This window comes from Eschrichtius robustus, chromosome 10 (genome assembly GCF_028021215.1).
Source record: "Eschrichtius robustus isolate mEscRob2 chromosome 10, mEscRob2.pri, whole genome shotgun sequence".
NCBI classification, from domain to species: domain Eukaryota; kingdom Metazoa; phylum Chordata; class Mammalia; order Artiodactyla; family Eschrichtiidae; genus Eschrichtius; species Eschrichtius robustus.
Window position 1 is genome coordinate 64,010,048 of NC_090833.1, and position 22,071 is coordinate 64,032,118.

The 22,071-nt window shown below is 35.3% G+C and overlaps 1 protein-coding gene across 6 annotated transcripts in view; it reads right to left on the reverse strand.

The window, feature by feature from the left end:
• Positions 1-22,071, reverse strand: part of NFIB (nuclear factor I B) — a 235,660-nt gene that overhangs the window by 61,173 nt on the left and 152,416 nt on the right. For all 6 annotated transcript variants that reach the window (XM_068551883.1, XM_068551881.1, XM_068551880.1 and 3 more), the window contains exons 4-6: positions 10,481-10,549; positions 4,352-4,472; positions 581-699 (exon numbers count right to left, since the gene is read on the reverse strand). In XM_068551883.1, the coding sequence (XP_068407984.1) occupies positions 581-699; positions 4,352-4,472; positions 10,481-10,549 (309 nt within the window). The remainder of the gene's footprint in view (positions 1-580; positions 700-4,351; positions 4,473-10,480; positions 10,550-22,071) is intronic.

Genomic DNA, 22,071 nt, shown 5'->3' on the forward strand with positions numbered 1-22,071 from the left:
ACCTACTCCTTAAGGTTATATTTTTCCCTAGAGCTGCCCTAGAACTGGGTTCTAGTTTTATCTAGATAGAATAACTAGATCGACTCAGACACCAAGTGTCTTACATTACACTTTTATTTATTGTTCATGTTGTACCTACTTCCAAAAGGAAGTATGGTTTCCTTTAAATGGGAACTTTCAGTAACTTGCACCTGCGAACCGCTTAAAGCTTGGCTCCTCCTTAAAATACCCCATTAAGAGGAGCAAATTGATTTGACTGAATCAGAACTTGTGCTTCTGCTACAATCCAGCCAACTAATGTAGCCAGGTCATCGTCAGTCACACACACACTGAGGGTTCTAAAAGATCATTTTGTCTAAAAAAAAAAAGTTTAATAAACACATAAAAATATGGGAATTTTGTAACTTAACTTTAACAAGATCTGACCAGTACATGACCTTTAAAATAATTTTATTGCAATCATTTCATGAAAAAAATATAATCCATATTGATTCAATTATGAAATTTTGACTAAATGAAATTTATGAAAGGAGTTGACATTTTACTCTACTGTTCCTAGACGCAACGCCTTATTACTCACCTTGATCTCTTTCATGCCATGTTCGACTTCCAGCAGCTGGTGAATTCGGAGAGGGATAAAAGTCTCCTGTAGGACTTGGTTCCATATTTTCATCTATGGATATAGTTTTGGGTCTTTTGCTGTTAAAATATGACAATAGTTAACGTTAATGGGATTTCTAGAAAGATGCGTAGCATCTGAAAATACATAATCTGAGAATATTCTTACTGTGGAAATTTCCACAAACACAAGTAACAGTATCTCAGAACCATTTTGAAATAATGGTGAGTATTCAAGACATCAATAGGAGTAGCAGACATTTCTAGTTGTACGTATCATTTATTATAACATATCAGAACTATACCTGCCTAACAAATATGGTTTTTATTATATTTACATGTTGAAATACATTTCCAGTAGTAGAATACTATTTTCAGTACTAAAAAGTGAATTCTTAATGTGATAGGTATACTAATTTAAAAATTGTTATTGATTGTACCTGACTCATAATTATTATCAATATGAATAACGTTCATTCGTACAGCACTTGTCATTAAAAATGTAATCCCTTCATATCAATTCAAAGATAAGTAAACTCCTTAACCTTCCTAAACTCAGTTTAATCATCTGTAAAATGGAAATAATAAAAAGGGGAGTGGTTGAGAGGATTAAATGAGTTATTAAATGTAAAGCTCATGCATTTAGTCGCTGGCATTTACAAGACACTTATAAGATAGTAATTATTAGTAGCAACCCTATATTTAATAATATTAAAAATTTTATAGTACTTTACTGATTATAAACTATTTCATATATCCTTTTTCTTTAAATATATCTTTATTGGAGTATAATTGCTTCACAATACTGTGTTACTTTCTGTTGTACAACAAGGTGAATCAGCTATATGCATACATATGTCCCCATATCCCCTCCCTTGTGGGCCTCCCTCCCATCCTCCCTATCCCACCTCTCTAGGTCACTGCAAAGCAGAGGGAGATCATGCTGCTGCTTCCCACTAGCTAACTATTTTACATTCGGTAGTGCATATACGTCAACGCTACTCTCACTTCGCCCCAGCTTCCCCCTCCCACCCCGTGTCCTCAAGTCCATTCTCTGTCTACATCTTTATTCCTGCCCTGCAACTAGGTTCATCAGAACCGTTCTTTTTTTTTTTTTTTTAGATTCCATATATATGTGTTAGCATATGGTATTTGCTTTTCTCTTTCTGACTTACTTCACTCTGTATCACAGACTCTGGGTCCGTCCACCTCACTACAAATAACTCAATTTCGTTTCTTTTTATGGCTGAGTAATATTCCATTGTATATATGTGCCACATCTTCTTTATTCATTCATCTGTCGATGGACATTTAGCTTGGTTCCATGTCCTGGCTATTGTAAATAGTGCTGCATTGAACATTGTGGTACATGTCTCTTTTTGAATTATGGTTTTCTCAGGGTATACACCCAGTAATGGGATTGCTGGGTCATACGGTAGTTCTATTTTTAGTTTTTTAAGGAACCTCCATACTGTTTTCCATAGTGGTTGTATCAATTTACACTCCCACCAACAGTGTAGGAGGGTTCCCTTTTCACCACACCTTTTCCAGCATTTATTGTTTTTAGATTTTTTTCCTAAAAACTTAGGTTATTGATCCTTTATTCTTAAGATCAACCATGAAAAACAGGCCATTGCCAAATTCAAACCAAAATAACTTTCAAAATATTATATTTTAATAAAGAAAACATAGTTTTATCTCAATTACTAAGAAAAGTGAATATTTAGAGCAGAGATTACAAAGCTATTCTATGCCACATGCCATATTGCTTGATATACTGCTTTCAAACATCTCCACCAATACCCTATTAAACAGTAAGTTATGAGTATAGAAATGGATATTTTTTCCTTAAAAAAAATCTTATTCACACCTATGGAAATAAAAACTAAAAAAGATATCTTCTGAATGAACTTTATACAGTGATAATAAACCTAATGGATAATAAACCTAATAGGATTTCAGAGTTGTAATTCACTTTAGAAGCCATACACATAAACCAATCCTCCATTTTCATAGAAGTGGGAAGACAAGTTTGGAGAAAATCAATTGCCCGGGGCACGTTAATGGAAGCAGTCTGACACAAAGTAAGGACTTCTGACTTCTGAGACTGTGCTCTTTCTACTACACTGTTTCCAAATCCTGGAAGCATGTGCATGTCTGGGTATATTCATAGATACATTTGTGATTAATATTTGGCTCACAACTCCCAGAGTATTAACATGATGTAGAAGATGGCAATTTCTATCCATGCTAAACCACAGTGAGAGTAAACAGTTTCTTTAGTTTCTTTGTAGGGTATCCAAAGTTAAAATGTATTTTTTAAGCCTCCTTTAATCTAATTCTCCCATCTGTAAATCAGCTGTAAATATGTATGGAAAACTTGAAATGAGGGGGAAAAGATTTTCATAAGGAAATAATAGAGAAATGTTTCTTAAACCTTTATTTATTTGAATGACATAGTATCTGATACTGAATGATCATGAGGAAAGATCTGTGTTGACAGCATACCAATCCACCAGACAAAATAAAAATTACTATTCACATTTTAAATTTAGAAAAACTAAAGCATTTTTAACACTTCACCATATCACAGACAGTTTTAATGATAATAAACCCTATTATCTTGCTATGCAATCTAACTATACGAAAATATAGTTTGACCATAAATGACATCAAATTGAACTTAGTTAATAAACAAACAAATGTGCATAGCCCCATAAGTAATTCAAATGCAATTAATTTTTGTTTTTGAGGATAGCATAGGAATATAGTTATCCAGATTTTTAAATTTTTTAACAGTTGATACTGTGAAATATATGTTTTGCTCTGGAACTCACGTATGATCTTCTAACTGATCGTGGGTATATTTAAGGCTATGGAAATGAGATTGCTCTTCCTATACTGAAGATCCAACTCAAAAAACCCCAATAAAGCTATAATATTTATTTGTCTTATTCACACTCAGCCCTCTTCTATCATTCAACAACAGGGGAACATATCATGAAATCCTATGTACTACAACTTGCCAAGTTAATTTTCCCTCATTTAAATAGGAGATCTCTTTTTAAACTCCTGTGGGACTGAAAGTTACAATCAGAAGGTCAAGAGAGAAATATGAGAATGTCAGCAGAGAACTAAAAGGCAAAGTCACCTCACTGTAGCTGTTCCCCAACAAAGGCTGGTTAGGCCAAATCTCAGAGCAGGTAATACTTTCACTGGTAACTGAGAGTTAACTAAATTATTCAAAGAACATCAACTAATTGAAGAACTTGGCAAACCTGTTGCCTAGAATAAGGCCTTTTAAGGTTAAGTAAATGACACATTTTATTTTTCACGTTTCATTATCCCCAGCTTGGACATGGTATTAGGGTAAAAGTTGGATGAATCAATCCTAAACCAGGGATCTTTGCTATGGCAACATCATTTTTAAAGTCACCAAAAGAATTACTTATAGAGTTATAATACTTCATATAAGAGAATATTAATACATTTTCATAGTTCCCTCGTCTCCCCAAAAAGACTTTTTAAAATGCTTTGAACAACAATTTAACTTTCAAATTTCAAAATAAATTTAACCAGGAAAGATTAAAACTTTGTGTAAAATCAGCAAGAATCTTGAACTCTTTGCTTTACGTCCCCCTTCTCTTTACCTGCGTACCTATCTATCTGCATGTCTACTTATCTACCTATTTGCATACAGACTGAGAACAAAAGCAACTCCTGTTGCAGTTACCTGCTTGGTGGAGAAGACAGCGACCTCTGAAGATTGACCCCCGAGTTCATGTCATGATAGTATGGTTGGCTTGGGATTTCTCCAATTGGGAAGTTGACTCCAGTTCCCTGGGTTATGGGTGCTGAGGAATGAAACAACAACACCAACAAACATTGGGAATGCCATTTACTGTTTTCATCTCTATTCAAACGCGATAATCTAATATTTTCCATGCCTCTGGGCAAGGATGAGGGGAACTCTCTTTACCTTAAGAATCTAATACCAGCCGTTCACTGGTTAAGACTTGCAAATATCCTCACGATGCCAATGTTCAAGTGTGGAAACTTGAGGCACGCTGACTATCATCACTGGTTACCCCTTCTCCCACTCCCACTGCCCAAGCTTCTTCACTCAGTCCTTTGTGTTAGTCGTCACTACACCTGTCACCCCGCTAGTCTCTAGATGCGCCACAGGGAACAATATATGTTGCCTATTGTTCAGCATCAAGCAAGGCACTTTGTACTAAGTCAGATCTCAAAAACCAAATTATTGTTAAATAAATCGAATTAGAATAGTTTCACAAAAGGCGATTATTATTTTATAATAATGTTAACATTAATGTTAGAATGCATTAGAAATCATATTTATAATTATTTGATATAAAAATAATTCTTGTGTTAGGACAGGTATATAAGTAAAATTGACAAATATGAAATAAAAGTCAAGATTCTTTTTCCAAAATACATATTCAGGTTTCATGTATGAATGGTGAGTACAGTTTTACACAACAGCTATGTTTTATTTTTAAAAAAGTTTGTATGCCCAACTTCATAAGTCATTTAAAATATACTCATGGAGTTTTATACTTTAAGGTATTATTTTATAAATCAAGAAGTCTTTTTGAGTTTGTTGATGTATTAAGAACTGAAAATTTTAATGTAATATTGGTTGTTGTACAATGGATTACATCTTTTCAAATTTTTAAAATTGGTTTCTAGACATCTTGAATAAATCTGTCAGACAGCATGTTGTGTTAGAATGCGTAGGGTCTTGGGAGATAGACAGCCTTTTAGTTTTAACTCCCTCTGCCACTTATTGGCTATGTGCCTCAGTTTCCTGAACTGTAAAATGAAAATTAGAATAACCTATCACATATGATTATTTTGAGGATGAGATGAGGTAAGGAGTGATAAAAGTCCAGCATCATGCCTACAAATGTGAATTCCCTTCTTTCCTTGCTTTCTTCCCTGAAATTCTGCCCTGGCAACCTAGAGTGGTCAACAAAGATGAAACAGTTCAAAAACCCGTGCAAAGCTGGTGAACTGGTACAAATGAACCTATTTGCGGAAGGTTTGTTCATTCGATAAGATATTGTGCCCATTACTGGCAGGTGCTGCAAGGGACACAAAACAGTCTAAGATAATTCCCGTCCTTAACAAGACATACTGGGCAACAAGTTGGGTAAACAAAATACTCATGAAAAACACAGAGATACAAGCATAATGCGTTTTATAATGAAACTTCCAAATGAAAGACATGATCAATAAATGTTACAGGATTTCAAGGAAAGAAGAATCTGATACAAGCTTGAATGGTCCAAGAAATCTGTGGAAAAGTCACAGCTGGCCCAGGGCTTTGGAAGACAAGTAAGGTACTAAAGGGAGGTTACTCTAAACAGCAATTACTACAGGAGCAAGGTCATGGGCAGAGATGATATACAAGATGGAGGCCAGCCAGGTTGGTGTCAAAGGACAATGCTTAAGAATAGTTTCTATTTTTTCACCTGTTTTTATCAGGCCTTCAAGATCTCCAATGAGAGAAAGTGTATCCTATGTGGGGCGCCAAAATTCTGGAGCCCTTGAAATTCACGCTAAGAACACAAAGTCTACTTAACCTTCCTCTCTCTCCAAACTAACCACACCTTGAGTAAAAAATTCCAAAGGGACAGCCGATTTTCAAGGAATTTTTCTTACTCAGAACTTTTAATAAACATTTGAAATGTGTTCACTATCAGTTGAATCGTACTTCAATTGCACTTCACTATCAGTTGAATTGTACTTCAATATCTCAGGCAGGCTGAGACTAACAAAGTATTTTTAAAGAAAATATGATTAGGAGGTGCATGCTTTATTGTAGAGAAACAATCAAGGAATATACAATGATTATCTCTCCCCATTAAAAATTAATCAATACATACGAGATTAGTCTCAGCTCTAAAACTCTGGAGTTTCTGCCTTCTGTTAGGCTGTTCATATTATATAATATGCTTTAGCCTCATTTTATACAGAAAATATTAGTGTTCAATGTGCAACTATGCCTAACGGCTCGAGTTCTTTGGACAGTTAAAATGTAGCTGCTTGTTGTGGCTTGAGATACACCAGAGGTTAAAAAAAAATGCAAGGTAAGAAATCCCACAGTAACCACATGCTTTAAAGTTTATTATTAGAACCATGTTCTATGTGACATTGGAAAGCAGAGTATGTGCTGGAAGGAGGCATTTGAGGGGCTCAGTGAAAGTAAGCAATCCAACAGCAGTGATGGATACAATTCAAAGAACTGAGTTACCGACAGGAAACTTACAGGTTATATCTTATATCAACTATTTGCAATTTATTAAGCTCATGCAATACTTCGGCAAAGATCTGTAGTTTCTATTTAATAAACATATGGCTTGATAGTCAACACAGATTGCTTGACCGTAAGCATACTAGGTATAATTTATAGGAAAATGATAATTAAAAATCTTTGGAAATTTTGTTTTTTTCTAAGTTTTGTTCCAGAAGGATTCTTCCAAAGTATCAAGAAAGCAATAGTGGAATCTAAACAAACAAAAGACCAAACTCATAGAAAAGGTTACCAGAGGTGGGTGTTGGGGGTGGGGGGGAGGGAGAATTGGAGGAAGGGGGTCAAAACGTACAAACTTCCAGTTATAAAATAAATAGGTATTGGGGATGTAATGTACAACATGATGACTACAATTAACACCGCTGTAGGATATATAGGAAAGCTGTTAAGAGAGTAGATCCTGAGTTCTCATCACAAGGAAATAACGTTTTCTCTCTTTCGTATCTGTATGAGATGATGGCTGTTGACTGAACTTACTGTGGCATTTCACAACATACGTCAGTCAAGTCATTATGCTATACACCTTAAAATTATACAGTGCTACATGTCAACTAAATCTCAATAAAACTGCGGGGGTGGGGGACAAGACAGAAAATCAAGCTTTAGCCATGGCTTAAGCAAAACAAGAACAAAAACACTTTGTCTACGGATTTACACATGAGCACTGTAAAATTCAGTGTGCATTTTTACACTAAATGGGAGATTGCAGAAATTAAAGTAGATTAATAACGAACATGGCCAGATTCTAAAACAGCACACAGGCACAAAATTCATCTAATGACAAAGTGCATGAGAACAGCAAGTCCCAGGCAGATGTGCCTGTTTAAAAGCCTCTGGAAAAACTTACATCAGATGCAAAGATCAGTGTTAGCACCTCTCCCAGAGAGCAGCAAGGGGCCTGAAGGCTGCAAATCATGTTTAAGAGGCTGCCAATACCCTCTTAGAAACCAAGCTCGGAAGAACCTCGGATTCCAAGGGTTAGAGGCCAACCCTTAATCTCTCTTATTGTTCTCCTCACTCCAAAAGCTGATCCTAAATCAACTTTTAAGATGGTGATAATATCATTCACCAGAAAGATCACTATCCTAAAACTGAATAGCTTCATTAGCTAAAGTCAACATGCACATTAGAGGGTCATATGAGAGTAAAACCCCAGAGGACAGAAACCATTAACATACCGTAAACCCTCAAGAGGTCAGAATTTGTGATATACAGCATAAGGGTTGCGCTGAAGTTGATGTTTACTTAGCAAACCCTTATTTCATAAACAATGAAGTTCAATTGCGTAAATAAGATTATAATGTGGATATATTAAAACACTTAGGAGAATAACTTCTCAAGCATTTCAGAGACACCTATTTACATATGGAGTAGAAAATAAATGTTTGCTGAATAAAGTAACTAATGAATGAATACAGATAATTAATATACTAATTACAAATTAGTAATGTTTGTTATAACAGATAACTTAAAAACCTCTAGGAGATGACAAGATAAATTAAGAAAGAATGAATGGTATACGTTAAATTTACCTCATTTCTGAACTATTATAGAAAGGTATTTTATTTTAAAAGATTTTTTTGATGTGGACCATTTTTAAAGTCTTTATTGAATTTGTTACAATATTTCTTCTGTTTTATGTTTTGGTTTTCTGGCCACAAGGCATGTGGGATCTTAGCTCCCGAACCAGGGATCGAACCCGCACCTCCCGCTTTGGAAGGTGAATTCTCCACCACTGGACCACCAGGAAAGTCCCTAGAAAGGTATTTCTTAATCTATTTTTATGTTTCAAATTCAGATTTCTCAAAATATCAATCTGGGCTTTTAAAAGTTCTCATGTGGCTCTCCTACAGCATCTAGCATAATGTTGCCTATAATGAGGAACTAATAATATTTTCTGACAGACGACTCTACTGTCCTTCTCATAAGAAGGATGAAAATATATCATAAAACGGAGAAAAGTACAAATTTAAACAAATAATTTCATAATGTCTCATAACTGTAGCAGCATAGCCTCTCTGCTAAAGAGCAGTATGGGGACACACACACACACACACACACACACACACACACACACACCCCTTTAAATACCCCCTTCCTTACATGATGCCATAAAGTAGTAGTAAGTCAGGCATGTTCCTTTCCAAATTAAAAATAAACATAAAAAAGTTCAAATATCAGAGGCCTTTGCACAACACATATTGATCAGGAAAAACACACAAGGCTCATCGCCTTGGTGAATGAAGTAAATGAAGCAGACCATCAGAATCCTATTGCCCAGCAAATATGAACCCTGTAGGTACAGGCATACAGGATATTAATTTGGTCTCCTACACTGCCCCCAAGTCAGCAGACCCAGGGCAGAAGTCTTTGGGGCATACATTTATCCACTGCAGAATTACGTCAGAAAGGATGCTACTGAAGTCTTAAATGCTCATGTACAGAACTCTCTGAAATACAGGCTGTTTGCACTAGCCACTTCAGAAATCTGAACTACTTGAGAAACTACAGTTCCAAAGACAAAGTCACCTACTACCTTGGAGATTACTTCACTCAACGCCATGCTAAAGCACTACCTATACTTACCCTTAGTAACTCATTCTTGTTTGTTCTTTTTGGATCATCATAATTCTTGTTCATGACCTCTGAATTTGACCCAAGTGAAAAACACAACTTAAACAGGCTCCAGAGTGCCCCTACAGCATCTGAATAAATCATTCCAAACTGTGACACTCTCTATCAAAATGTCAGGTGAAAATACACCCTTCAAAGTTACATAAATAAGCTAAATCAGAGAAGAGAGCAAGTAGAAATGAGTCACCCCCTTCAGCATAATCAATGAGATAAGAACTGCATCTTACATATATTCGCACACACCAGTAATAGCTAAAAGAGTTGATCAAGGAAACTTCCCCCATGCTTAGTTAGCTGGCCAGGTGAACTTACTCGAGAAAATTCTCATCCAGCCTGCCAAGAATGGTGTCTCAGGTGAGGTGGCCAATGAAAACAATTGGACATTGTTTTGGATAACAATGCTTTCTATCTATATCCAGCTACAATCTGCAAAGTTAATTTCTGCATCCCTCTACACTCTGCATGTTAGTGTGTATATCCTGTACATCTCCAAGCCCTCACCAAAATGTTAGCAAAATGAAAAAGCACTTATCTACAGGAAACTTATGTGGGTTATCATAACAACACTGAGTACATTTAATTAATCACACTTCCTTTGATATAAATGACCATCTATGGTCACAGAGTGAACAGTGAATTAAATGAATACCAATCACACAGCAAGCAGAACAAACCGCAAATTATTTTTGTACTACAGAAAGTGTTGATTTAAATGCAAATATTTTAGAAAACCAGACAAAATATATTCACTTATGATTTCATCAAAAGGTCAGAGATTTTAAAACTCAAATTCTCCTAATACACAGTTCTCTTCATACTGTAGTTAAGGTTCAAATAAAAAAATTTTAAATCATACTGTATAGTTAAATAATAAGAAAAGAGTTTACTTACTTCTGGATACCCTCACAAGTTCTGATACATTGAAGACTCCAGATTTTACAAAACTATCCTCAAGGTATCCTGAAAATAAACATCAAGATGAAAGAGATCAACATAAGCAGGAAGCAAATAAATGATTAAACACTAGAATTTGTTCAAGTGTTTTAAACCAAAGGTTAGAACAAAAACCAAGTATGCTTACAACGAAGAACTGTAAAAGCAAAACTCTTGTAAAATGCAAACTGGGTCTGTTTAAACAAACGTTTAACCTTTAGAAGCTAAATAATCTCTCAGGAAAATTTTTTAACTTTCCAATTGTACAGGGCAATTGGTATGGTTTTATTTGCCACTGCCCACGCATAGGGAATGAAGGTTCAGGGGCCCTCAGCTCGGTAGCACCTGGTAGACTAAAGTCCACCCATTAAAAAAAAAAAAAAAAAGAAATAAAGAAAAAGGAAAACCACAACCACAATTAGCACCTTGTTGGAATTACTTCAAAGATCTCTTGAAACCACTGTTTTTTCACAAATCTTTCCCTGATTAAAAAGTGAGTTGCTGTTACCAGCAGTCCCACCCTTGCTCCCGTCATGAATCACACAAAAGCAGAACCCGTACATACAGCAAATACTTTACACAGACCTATTTCTGTGCACCATTAATATACCTCACATGATTTCACTGCTTTCTCACCCTTGCTGCCACTCCCTGGGACTCCCTTCATCTCAAGAACTGGATCCTTTTTCTGGCGAAGGTGGTGAAGCCAGACCTCCAGGAATGCCTCCCGACCCTCCCGGTCCAGGGCCCCCAGTAGCCGTGGGCCACGGGTCAGGAGCCTGAGTAAGTCAGACACGCTTGCTACCTGGTCTAGCTCTGTCCAGGACTGCAGATGGGGACCCTCACAAACACCAGTCTTATCCCCAGGTTCTCATCCAGAAGAAGGAAGTGTAGTGAGGGTGAGGAGGGAGGGGGGAACACCTTAGGTGGGAGGGATATGGCTACTCTCTGCTGCCCCAGGGAGAGAGTAAGAGTGTGAAAATCCTCAGAATTAAAATGCTTCCAGGGGGCTTCCCTGGTGGCGCAGTGGTTAAAGAATCTGCCTGCCAATGCAGGGGACACGGGTTCGAGCCCTGGTCTGGGAAGGTCCCACATGCCGCGGAGCAACTAGGCCCGTGAGCCACAATGACTGAGCCTGCGCGTCTGGAGCCTGTGCTCCGCAACAAGAGAGGCCGCGATAGTGAGAGGCCCGCGCACCGCGATGAAGCGTGGCCCCCGCTCGCCGCAACTGGAGAAAGCCCTCGCACAGAAACGAAGACCCAACACAGCCAAAACTAAATAAATAAATAAATACATTTATAAAAATAAATAAATAAATAAAAAATAAAATGCTTCCAGGAAAAAAACTCTAAATTCCAAGAACTGGCAATTGGATGTTACATAAAGCTTTAGCGCTGACCAAGAGATTAGATTCAGTGCAGGAATGATAGAGGCCTGGTGGTTTAGCAACATGGCTCACTCAAGTCAAAGAGCTGGGGTTTGACTCCTGACTACAGTTTGCCAGTGTGGCATCCTGGAATAATTAATCCTAATAATTAATAACTAATTATTCTAAATTAATAATAATAATAGTCCTGGAACATTTAGACTCTTTGTACCTCAGATTCCTCATTTATATATTAGAGATAATAAAATTACCTACCTTACATCATTGTTACAAGTAATAAGTGAGATAAAAATATAAAACCCAGAGCAGGCGCTGAGTAAATGTTACCAGTAAGTTAGGACAGGCCTATGGAGTCACCAATCACCCATACACTGAAATATGCACACTGAATTCCAGACACTCTCAACTTATTTGTAAATCATCATTTAGAAATTTTACCAGAAAGAAAGCCACCAGCCCACTTTTTAACCATACACAGCATGAAAAGACAAAGTCATTCAATTAGCATATATGCCTCACTGCTGTGAATAAACAGGGGCGCTGTGTATGTCTGAACACTGTTGTATATCCATCCATCCACCTTCTTTAGAAATAGCAAAAGAATGAGAAGAAATTGAGATCTCAGTTGGTGATAAAACTCAGGTCTCACGTTAAGTCACTGCTCTGAAAAAGATATACATTTTTAAGAGGATAATAACAAAATGCCCCCACTTGATGCAGCTCTATTTTAAGAAACGCCTACTTCTTCAGCAATTAAGTTTTCACCAGGTTGAATTCATTTCAGTGATTATTGAGAAATTTCCAGGTAGACGACATTGTACAAAGTGCTAAAAGCCACCGAGACAAAAAAAGGACATTGACTCCCTTTGTGTGGCTGGAGACAAAGATGGTTTTAATTTTGATAGGTTATCATTGTATACAAAGATTTCTATAGCTTTTGTTGTTTTAAGCGTAATAGACTATACTTTATTTTACATGTGGTAAACATAACATTTTATATATGACAAATACAGAGAACTTATTTGTCATGACTACAGCCTGTGTGCTTAACCAATCAGACAAGATTATCTGTCCTTACCCAACTGTACTCTGTAAAGGCCTGCCCTCATATCTTTCTAACGTAGCTGCCTCTGATCAGAAGGCCCTCTTTCCGCAGGCTCAACTCTCAGCCTTCAATGTCCAGCTCAACCACCATCTGCTCCATAATCTGCTTTTCTACCCTCCCCTCCCAACTCCTGTGCCACCTAGAAATAATCTCTTTCTTCTGTATTCACATAGCACCTAGTTTGTTCTTACTTTATAACACTTTGCACATTCAAGTTTACCAAGATAACTGCTTTCAAGCCTTGTGTTTCTTCTTATTTGGGGGAGTAACTGGGTTTTCATCTCTGTATCTCCATTAACAACTAACTCATCGCCCACATTACAGTAACTACGAAACGCTTGCAGAACAAATGTAAAGTTCAACTTTTTGAAACATGGTCACAAATGAACACCTTAATAATTTTATAACAATGAAGATAAAGAGAGCTTAAGATTGAAGGATAACTCTACTGACCCTTGTTATTTTCTGGAACTTGTTTGCCGAGGAGTTTATTTAAGCTTTTGGGCAAAATGGGAAAGCATGATGATTACAGTCAGATTATATCTCTGACTTTCTTGTGTAATTAATGTACAACTTTAGGCATTTAGTACAAAATAACTACCAAGAGACTAGAAGGGTTCAAACAGTTCACAAATATTTATAAATGGATGAATGAGTGAATGAATAGTGAACGTTTCATTTATATAAATTATACCATGTGTAATACGTAATAACAATTCAATACATGGATATTATCTGAAGTTCATTTCCTTATCACTCCAATGAGTAGTTAGGACTCCATTTGCTTCTAAGTCATGCCCTACTCATGCCCATTAAGATGGAGTGATGTGTGGTCCTGTCAGAAGCCGAATCCTAAGGGAGGGAAGAGCCACCTCAAGGCAATCCTACCAGCAGGAAGACAGCAAGGCAGTCACACACAGACAAATACAACGACTATCTCATAGAAAAGGGAAGGCAACTCAGAATGTTGAGGGTGCTTCTCCACTCCCTACCCCCAATTCCCCAAGTTCTAAGGAATTTGGATCTACAGGGAAAACTGAAAGATTTTACTAAAACTGTGAAAGACATTGAAAATAAGTCAGAATTGCTTTGGCACCCACTAGCCAAAATGCAACACCATAGGTCCCACTGGGCTCCACTCCTGCATGGAGCATAGTGAGACTTCAGTAAAAGGAGGGCTCCCAAGGATAAGTGGTAATACCTGCTGACAATGACCTTATAGGAGGGGGGTGGGTGGGAATCAGGCGGCTGGGTAGCCTGGGAGAAGCACCTGAAGCAGATGGCTGCCCGCTTCATGCATCTTTGCACACAGCACAGCCTTTACAATGGACAGGCATTACCCAAGATGAGGCAGGCTAAAGAAAAGAAACAGTGGATGACACGGTACTTGGACAGCTAATAGTGCTTGCTCACAAGCATATGAGAGAGTACTTAAGGACTCTGGCAAAATAACTAGAGAGGATCGTGCAGGGGGTCAGGAGCCCTGCTATACAATACAGAGGGTAAAACAGCAAAATGCAGGTGCTTGCTGTTAACACAACCCCATGTGTAACCTCCAGGCTTCTGGGGCCTTCTAAAAACATGGTTTTCATGTGTTACATAGACCACTGTGAATCTAAATAGCTGACACAAAGGCCAAAGATCTTAAAGCAATTTGGAGACATCCATATAGTAAATTCCCTTCATCTACCAAAGGAAATACGAGCATCTCTGAGACAGAGCAGCTGCTTAATGGTTACTGAGCAATATTACACAACAGCTTACACCAGGAAGCAAAGAACAACTTAGCATTTATGTGATGCTGTATTTACACCACATGTATGCTTTTTAAAAAATAAAATTGAGTAGGAAATAAAGACCTCTGCAAACTGAAAATTCTCAAAGGCAATATCAAATTATATTATTTTACTGTTTTTATTTTTCTCTAACAAAAGCAACAATAAATCACTACTCAGAAGTTAATATAGTGTTTAACCTCCTTTACAAACAATAACAGAGGGACACAATGGCATATCTAACTGTTAATATCTCAAATTATAATCAGCACCATTTAAATGTTAAACAACATTTACACAGAAAATCCAAAGGAAGACTGATAATGGCTCATTTTTATGGTCTACTGTGTTCTATTCTTGAAATTAAAAAAAAACACAGAAAGCAGTTATTAAATTCATGAAAGCTGTCTTCAAGTATTTGAAGGACTGTTAATGTAGAGGGTGGATTAGACTTACTCTGCATAGTTCCAGGAACTGTTTTTTTTGGCTCAGTAAACAGATTTGTCATCCAATAAGAAAAGTCCTAGAAAGGAATGTGAGACCTTGCAAAGGTAATAATAACCAACACATGCCAAGCTACTACACTAAGATCTTAGAAAGCATGAATTCATATCATGCCCACAATTATCCTCAAGTTGTTACCATTTTACAGAATGAGGAAACCCGTGTCTACAAATATAGGGGGTTTCCCAGTGGATGTAAAGACCCCTCCATTGGATTTAAGAATTCTCACTTTGGGTAGGAAGTTGGATAAGAGCACTTCCAAAGCCCACTGCAACTCTCAGATTCCACTTTTTTACATGGCTGTTTTCCTGTATTGCTCAATTTGGAGAAAGAAGAGAACACTGGGTATCTCACAGGCATGCTCCAGCCCTAGGATTCCAATTGTTCACTTCCTTCAACTGAGTGTAAAAGATGCCTAAATCGTTTTGTTTGTAGATGTAAAGGGGGAGAAGATAAGATTATTTCATACTAGCTCTTTGCCAAGAGAAGATAAGATTATTTCATACTAGCTCTTTGCCAATCTTCATAAAACTTCAGCTACCAAAACTAACCCATTGGTGATTTTTCTGGTAGTGGTGTTGTAAGGCAGGACTCTCTCCAGTTTCTCAACTGATCTGAACTGTCCATGGTTAAGGATGGAAACTGTGATTATAAAATAGATACACTAATCACAGCAAAGATAACAATTCTCTGCACAGAGACTGAATCTCAGCCTATAGCTAACATTTTAGTATAAATTTACAATTAAGTTTGTCCTTCAACATGAAATGTAAATCCCTGATGGTGATTGAAATGACCTGGTAGAGTCAGAATTTTTCTGACTTTAACACACTCTGATAGTAGTACATTAATATATTATTTATGTTTTTAAGTATTTCCTTTGAGTCCATTAAACTTTTCCTACATATATATATAATATATATAAATATGGATTTTTATAAAATTGAGATCAAATTTAAATAAATGCATATCCTGCCTTTTTCTAATTAACATTGTATCTTTCCCTTTAGATTAAATACTTTTCCAAAAGCATAATTTTAATGCCTGCACCATATTACACCGCATGGCTGTATCATGCTTTATTTGACCATTCTCCCATTGTTTGGCATTTTAGGTTATTTCCCAGTTTAAAAAATATTATAAACAGCACTGCCATTAACATCCTAGGACACAAATTTTTGTCAGCAATTCTTATGATTTCCTTGGGCTGGAGTTCCCAGAAGTGGAATACTGGGTCAAAGGACATAAACTCTTTTAAAGCTCTTGGTAAAAACTGTCAAGCTGCTTTCCATAAAGGTTTTTGCCAATTTATACTCCCTCAGGCAGATCATGAGCGTTTCCATGTCACCACCCTGCTGCCAGAATTACATATTAGTCATATTAATGGGATTTGTTTTTAACTGTGGCAAGTTGATAGAGAAAAGATATCATGACATTAATGTTATAACTTTCATTTATTTAATTATAATACGGTTAGATTTTTTCACATACATATGCATTATTTCTTTGAAGAGAACTTTCAAAAATATGTAAAATAGGAATAGTGCTAGCAGGAATATTTTATTCATAATATTAATGAGAATACTTCTAGAGTTTCACAGTTAATAATAATTTTGGCTATTAACTGATGATTGATGTTTTCTCATCATCTGATATATTCGTTTATTCCTAGTTTTCTCAGAGGTTTTTTTAAAGTTTTCTGATCAGAATCGTTGTTGAGTATTATTAAATGTCTTTTTGGCATTGTGAGATTGTCCTTTTTTTCCATTACAGCATTTTTTGTTGTTACATATTACGAATTCTTAGATTAAATTATCTTTGTTGGTCCATGGAACATAGTTTTTTAAATTTACTGTTGAACTGGTTTATTAACAGTTTCTTCCAAATTCTCTATATGTAGTTGGGATACTTCTGTGGGAATTTTTGTATTTTATTTGCCAAGCTTTCATACCAGAGTTATATGCATGCTTCATAAAATGGTTTGGATGACAGTCATTATTTTTCATAAAAAAAAAAAAAAAGTTGAAAGTTTGGAAAAACTCACTGGTAAAATTATCTTTCCAGAATGTGTTTCAGAGAAGATTCTTAGACAACTCCAAGTGTTTCACGAAATTTAATCTACTCCTATTTTCTGATCTTGAGACAATTTTATTATATATTATTCAAGAAAATCAATTCTTGCAGATTTTAAAATTTCTTAGCACAGATACTTTATGGTTTATTAAGTGGGCTATGTTTATTTTTACTATATTGAAATTATAATAAAATAAAATTAAATTTTATAATATTATATTAAAATATACTACAATTAATATAATTATACTAAATTACATTAAACTATACTAAAAAATCAGCTCTGTCACTTACTATGTAAACTTAAGGCAAGTTAAGCAACTTTTCTACGTCCCCCCATTTCTCTTCTCTAAAATACCAGATAATCATAGTAGCTGTGAGTCAATATGAATGCTGTATATTATTTTCAAATAATGAGAGACATTTCATTTTAAAAGTAGGGAAAGGGAAGATAGAACTTCCAAATTAACAGCTAGGAAACAAAATACAATGAATAGGAACTTAAGACAGTCAAAATGAGGACATAAGATATAAATAAATGATTAAAGTAAAACAAGAGGAATAAAATCAAATATATCAATCATTATAACAAATGTAAGTGGACTGAATTATCCCATAAAGAAAGCATTAGATTAATTTAAGCAAACAAAAGCCAGCTACTTTTAAGGAACATACTTAAGACAAAGTGAGAATAAGAACAAAAAGTTGAAAATAAAATAGTAGGCAGAGAAGTCAGGCAAATTCACACAAAAAGAAATCAGTGTCACTTAGCAATGGTTTTAGATGGAATTTAAGATGAATGAAAATAAACAGGCTAAAGAACATTATGAATGACATGCACCAAACAATATTGTGGAGAAATGCACCAATACATGCACCAAACAATGTATGGGTGCAGCGAACAATATTGTGGAGAAATACATAAAATAAAATCTAATAAAATACAAGAAACTTGATAAAAATATAATTATAGTGAGAACTCTGAATGCATCTTTTAGATTTGAACATGACTGTTAGGCTATTAGACTTATTTTATATCATTCAAATACATCTTATACTTTGTTGGTATATCCATGGAAATTTTATAAAAATTGATCATGTCCTTGACCAAAAAGAAAATGTTAACAAATTCTTAAAAGTAGAGAATTTTTCAGGCCATTCTGTCTTATCTTTGGCAAATAAAACTAAAAGTTAAAAAAAAAAAGTGACCATATCTTCTGAACTACATGAAAATTAAGAAAATAAGCCATGAATCAAACAGAAAATCAAAAGAAAAATTGTTAGCCATCTAGAAAGCAATGAAAAGAAAGAGACAAAAGAAAAAGGAAAATTGTTTACCATAAAAGAAAAACAGCAAAACAATCCAACAAAAATTCAAAAGGGAATTAAAGATAAAAGCTGAAATTAATAAAATAGAAAACAGAGGAATATTTGAAACAATGAAAGGAAAGATGATTCTCTGAAAAGACAAGCAAAACAGAAAAGTCATTTGCAAGCTTCATTAAGGGAAAAAAGAGAAGGCAAAAATATACGACTACGAGAATAGAAGGGAGACATAACCATAGAAACCAAATGCATTAAAAGAATTATGAGAGATTAACACATACAACTTACTGACCGCAACTTTGAAAACTTAAAGGGGCAATTACTTACTAAAATAAAAGTAACCACAATTGTGCAAAGTGGAACCTGCACAGAACAATTACCTAGTGCAGTGGTCCCCAAAATTTGCTGATCATTTGAACCACCTGGGGTTCTTAAAAAGCAATTTATGCGTGGCTTCCACTCCCAGCTATTCTGATTTAACTGGTGTGGATATGACCCAGACGTGAGGATGTTCTAAAAGTTGCCCAGGTGATTCCAATGTGCAGCAAAGTTTGGGAACCACTACGTTAGTCTCTTGTTATTCAAAATGTGGTCCCAGAACCAACAGCATTGGCATAACCTGGGAGCTCACTGGAAATGCAGAAGCTCAGGTTCCACCAAGACCCTCGAAATCAGAATCTGCAGCTTAATGAGTTCATATGCACTTTAAAATTTGAAAACCCTAGAACAGCATAAAAAGGTATTTTTAAAACCACTTTTAAAAATGACATAGGTACAGATGGGTGCACAGCTGGATTTTATCTATCCTTTACCTTGCCTTCAAATCTCAATGCTATTTGCACTGTCCCAGGCTGTAGAAAATGATGACAAGTTACCTTATGAAGAAGGCGCTGTCATAAGCCTTTATTAGGCCAGCAAAACTTAAATAACTAAACTTGCAATGTCCCTTATCAAAACAAAGCAAGCAAGCAAGCAACCAAAGATCAAGCAAACATGTAAATGAAACTTCAAGAATCCTAAATACAGCACTGGAATCAGCCAGAAGTCTCACCCTGGCAGGCCTCTGACTGTCTTCAGCGAATTAGGCCTCTTTCTAATACTAACTCGTTGGAACTGATGCACTTTGTTTAATGTATGCTGTCCTTTTTTTTTTTTTTTTTTTTTTTTCTTTTTTTTTTAGCTGCTTGTTTGGAACAAAATGAAATGCATATTGCATTGTATCCTTCCTGCTAGCTGTTTTTTCTCTTAAGTTTAAAAGTTATGCATTAAGGGTAAAGTATACTTATGGAGAAATGTGCACAAGAATACCTATTAAAATAACTCCCATCAAGTCTGATGGTGTAACTTCAAGGGATTAAAAACTATTTTGGATGGAAAAAAAAAAGAATCCTAAATAAAATTGAATATATTCAATTCATATATTCAAACGGAATATAACAATGTTACCAAAAAAAGATACACTATTATCATTAGAGTTTATTCCAGGAATGAGTGCAGTTCACTATCAGGAAATCTAGCGATGTAAAAGAGAAAAAACAAACAAACAGTAACAAAAAACAACAACACATGATCATATCATTGAGGCTGAAAATGTACTTGACTCCAAGAAGAGAAGCAGGCTTCCCTAATAACAAATCTAAGCAGAAATAGAGATAAAAGCAAACAATAAAGACTCTTTAGCAAAACCAAAAAAAATTATACTAAAATGAGAAAATTAGTCTGCCATTCCTAGTTACCCAACCTCTTCAAGCCTCCTCCTCTTTTCAGTCCTTAAAAATGTAATCTGTAAATAAACCAGTCACAAAAAGGCAAACATTGTATGATTTCACTTAGATGAGGTATCTAGAGAGTCAAACTCATAGAAACAAAGGAGAATGGTGGCTGCCAGGGGCTGGGGGGAAAGGGGAAGAGGGAGTTGTTATTTAATGGGTACAGAGTTTCAGTTTTGCAAGATGAAAAAGTTCCAGATATTGGTTGCATAACAAAGTGAATAAACTTAACACTACTGAACTATACACTTAAAATGGTAAATTTTATGTTATATGTATTTTACCACAATTTAAAAAAATGATCTGGAATTTGAGACCCAGATATATATTCAAGAACTACTTTTTACATTGGAGTTTATGTCTATAATCTTATTTACAATAATTACTTACACATAACTTTCTACTTAATTATTATTCTCATTATCAGTCTACAGTTATTGCTATATTTATATTTATAACTATCAGTATATATCTGAGGACTTTCCTCATCCTAAATTTTTTCTTTTTTAATTTTGGTGCATCACTTTGTCAACTGCAACAGGTTTTCAAGTAAAATTTTTACAAAGAAAATGAGGGACTATTTTTCGAGACCACAAATAATAAAGAATCTATTTCTATCACCTTTGACGAGAAATACAATTCCTTGAACATTAAAAGAAATGCAGGTAACTTTTTCCTCTAGAATAATTACAAGATTCTTCTTTTTACCCATGAAATACAAAAACTGCAACAGGATAATATTTAGATATTATTACTATTGGTTGGATATATTAGCCATATGAACCAGCATATTTAGATTATGTTTAGCTCCTAAAAGTTTTCTTCACTTGTCCTTGATTCTATTTCTTTCCTAAATGTTCTGATTTCTCACTAAGAACACCTAAATAAATGCTTAATTTTCTATTCTCCCATCATAAACCTTTTTCTCACCATTTTTAACCTCTCTGTTCTTTTCCTCTGCTTTTGGAGCAAATGTCTATATCAGTGATTATTTCCACAATATCAGTTGTTTTTTATTCTTCCAATCCAGATTTTAACTATATGAAAGCAGTTTTAGTTTTCTTGCTACTCTTTCTTAACTCACATGGTACTCTGTTCACTGAAGCTATTATTTTATCTGTTCATTTTTCATGTAAGTCCCTTTTTCTAAGTAAACAAAATGTTTTCTCTGAAATTTCTTCTAGTTCTTCATTTTCAAAGGTATGTTCTTCTGGATCTTAATGATAGACCCTTTCCTTTGTTCTTCAGTATTTTCTCACCAAGGGCATAGTTGGTTGTTTTCTTTTTACTTATAGGGTAGTCTATCCAAATTTAGGCTTTTGCCCCAAAAAAGCATACTGTATTTTTAGGTTGAGATTGAGGGCTCTAGAATTGACATCATTGGATCTGGATTCTTATCATTTACTAGCTGGATAACTTTGATTAAATCACTTAATATAAATAAAGAGTAATAATAACCATAATAATGATGATAATAAAATAATAGTGGCTATCATTTATTCAGTGTTATATGCCAGGCTCTGTGCTAAGCACTTTAAACTCTATCTCAGTTCAATTTCCATACTTGCTCCTTTTTTTATTCATGACTGAATAAATACTTAAATTCTCTA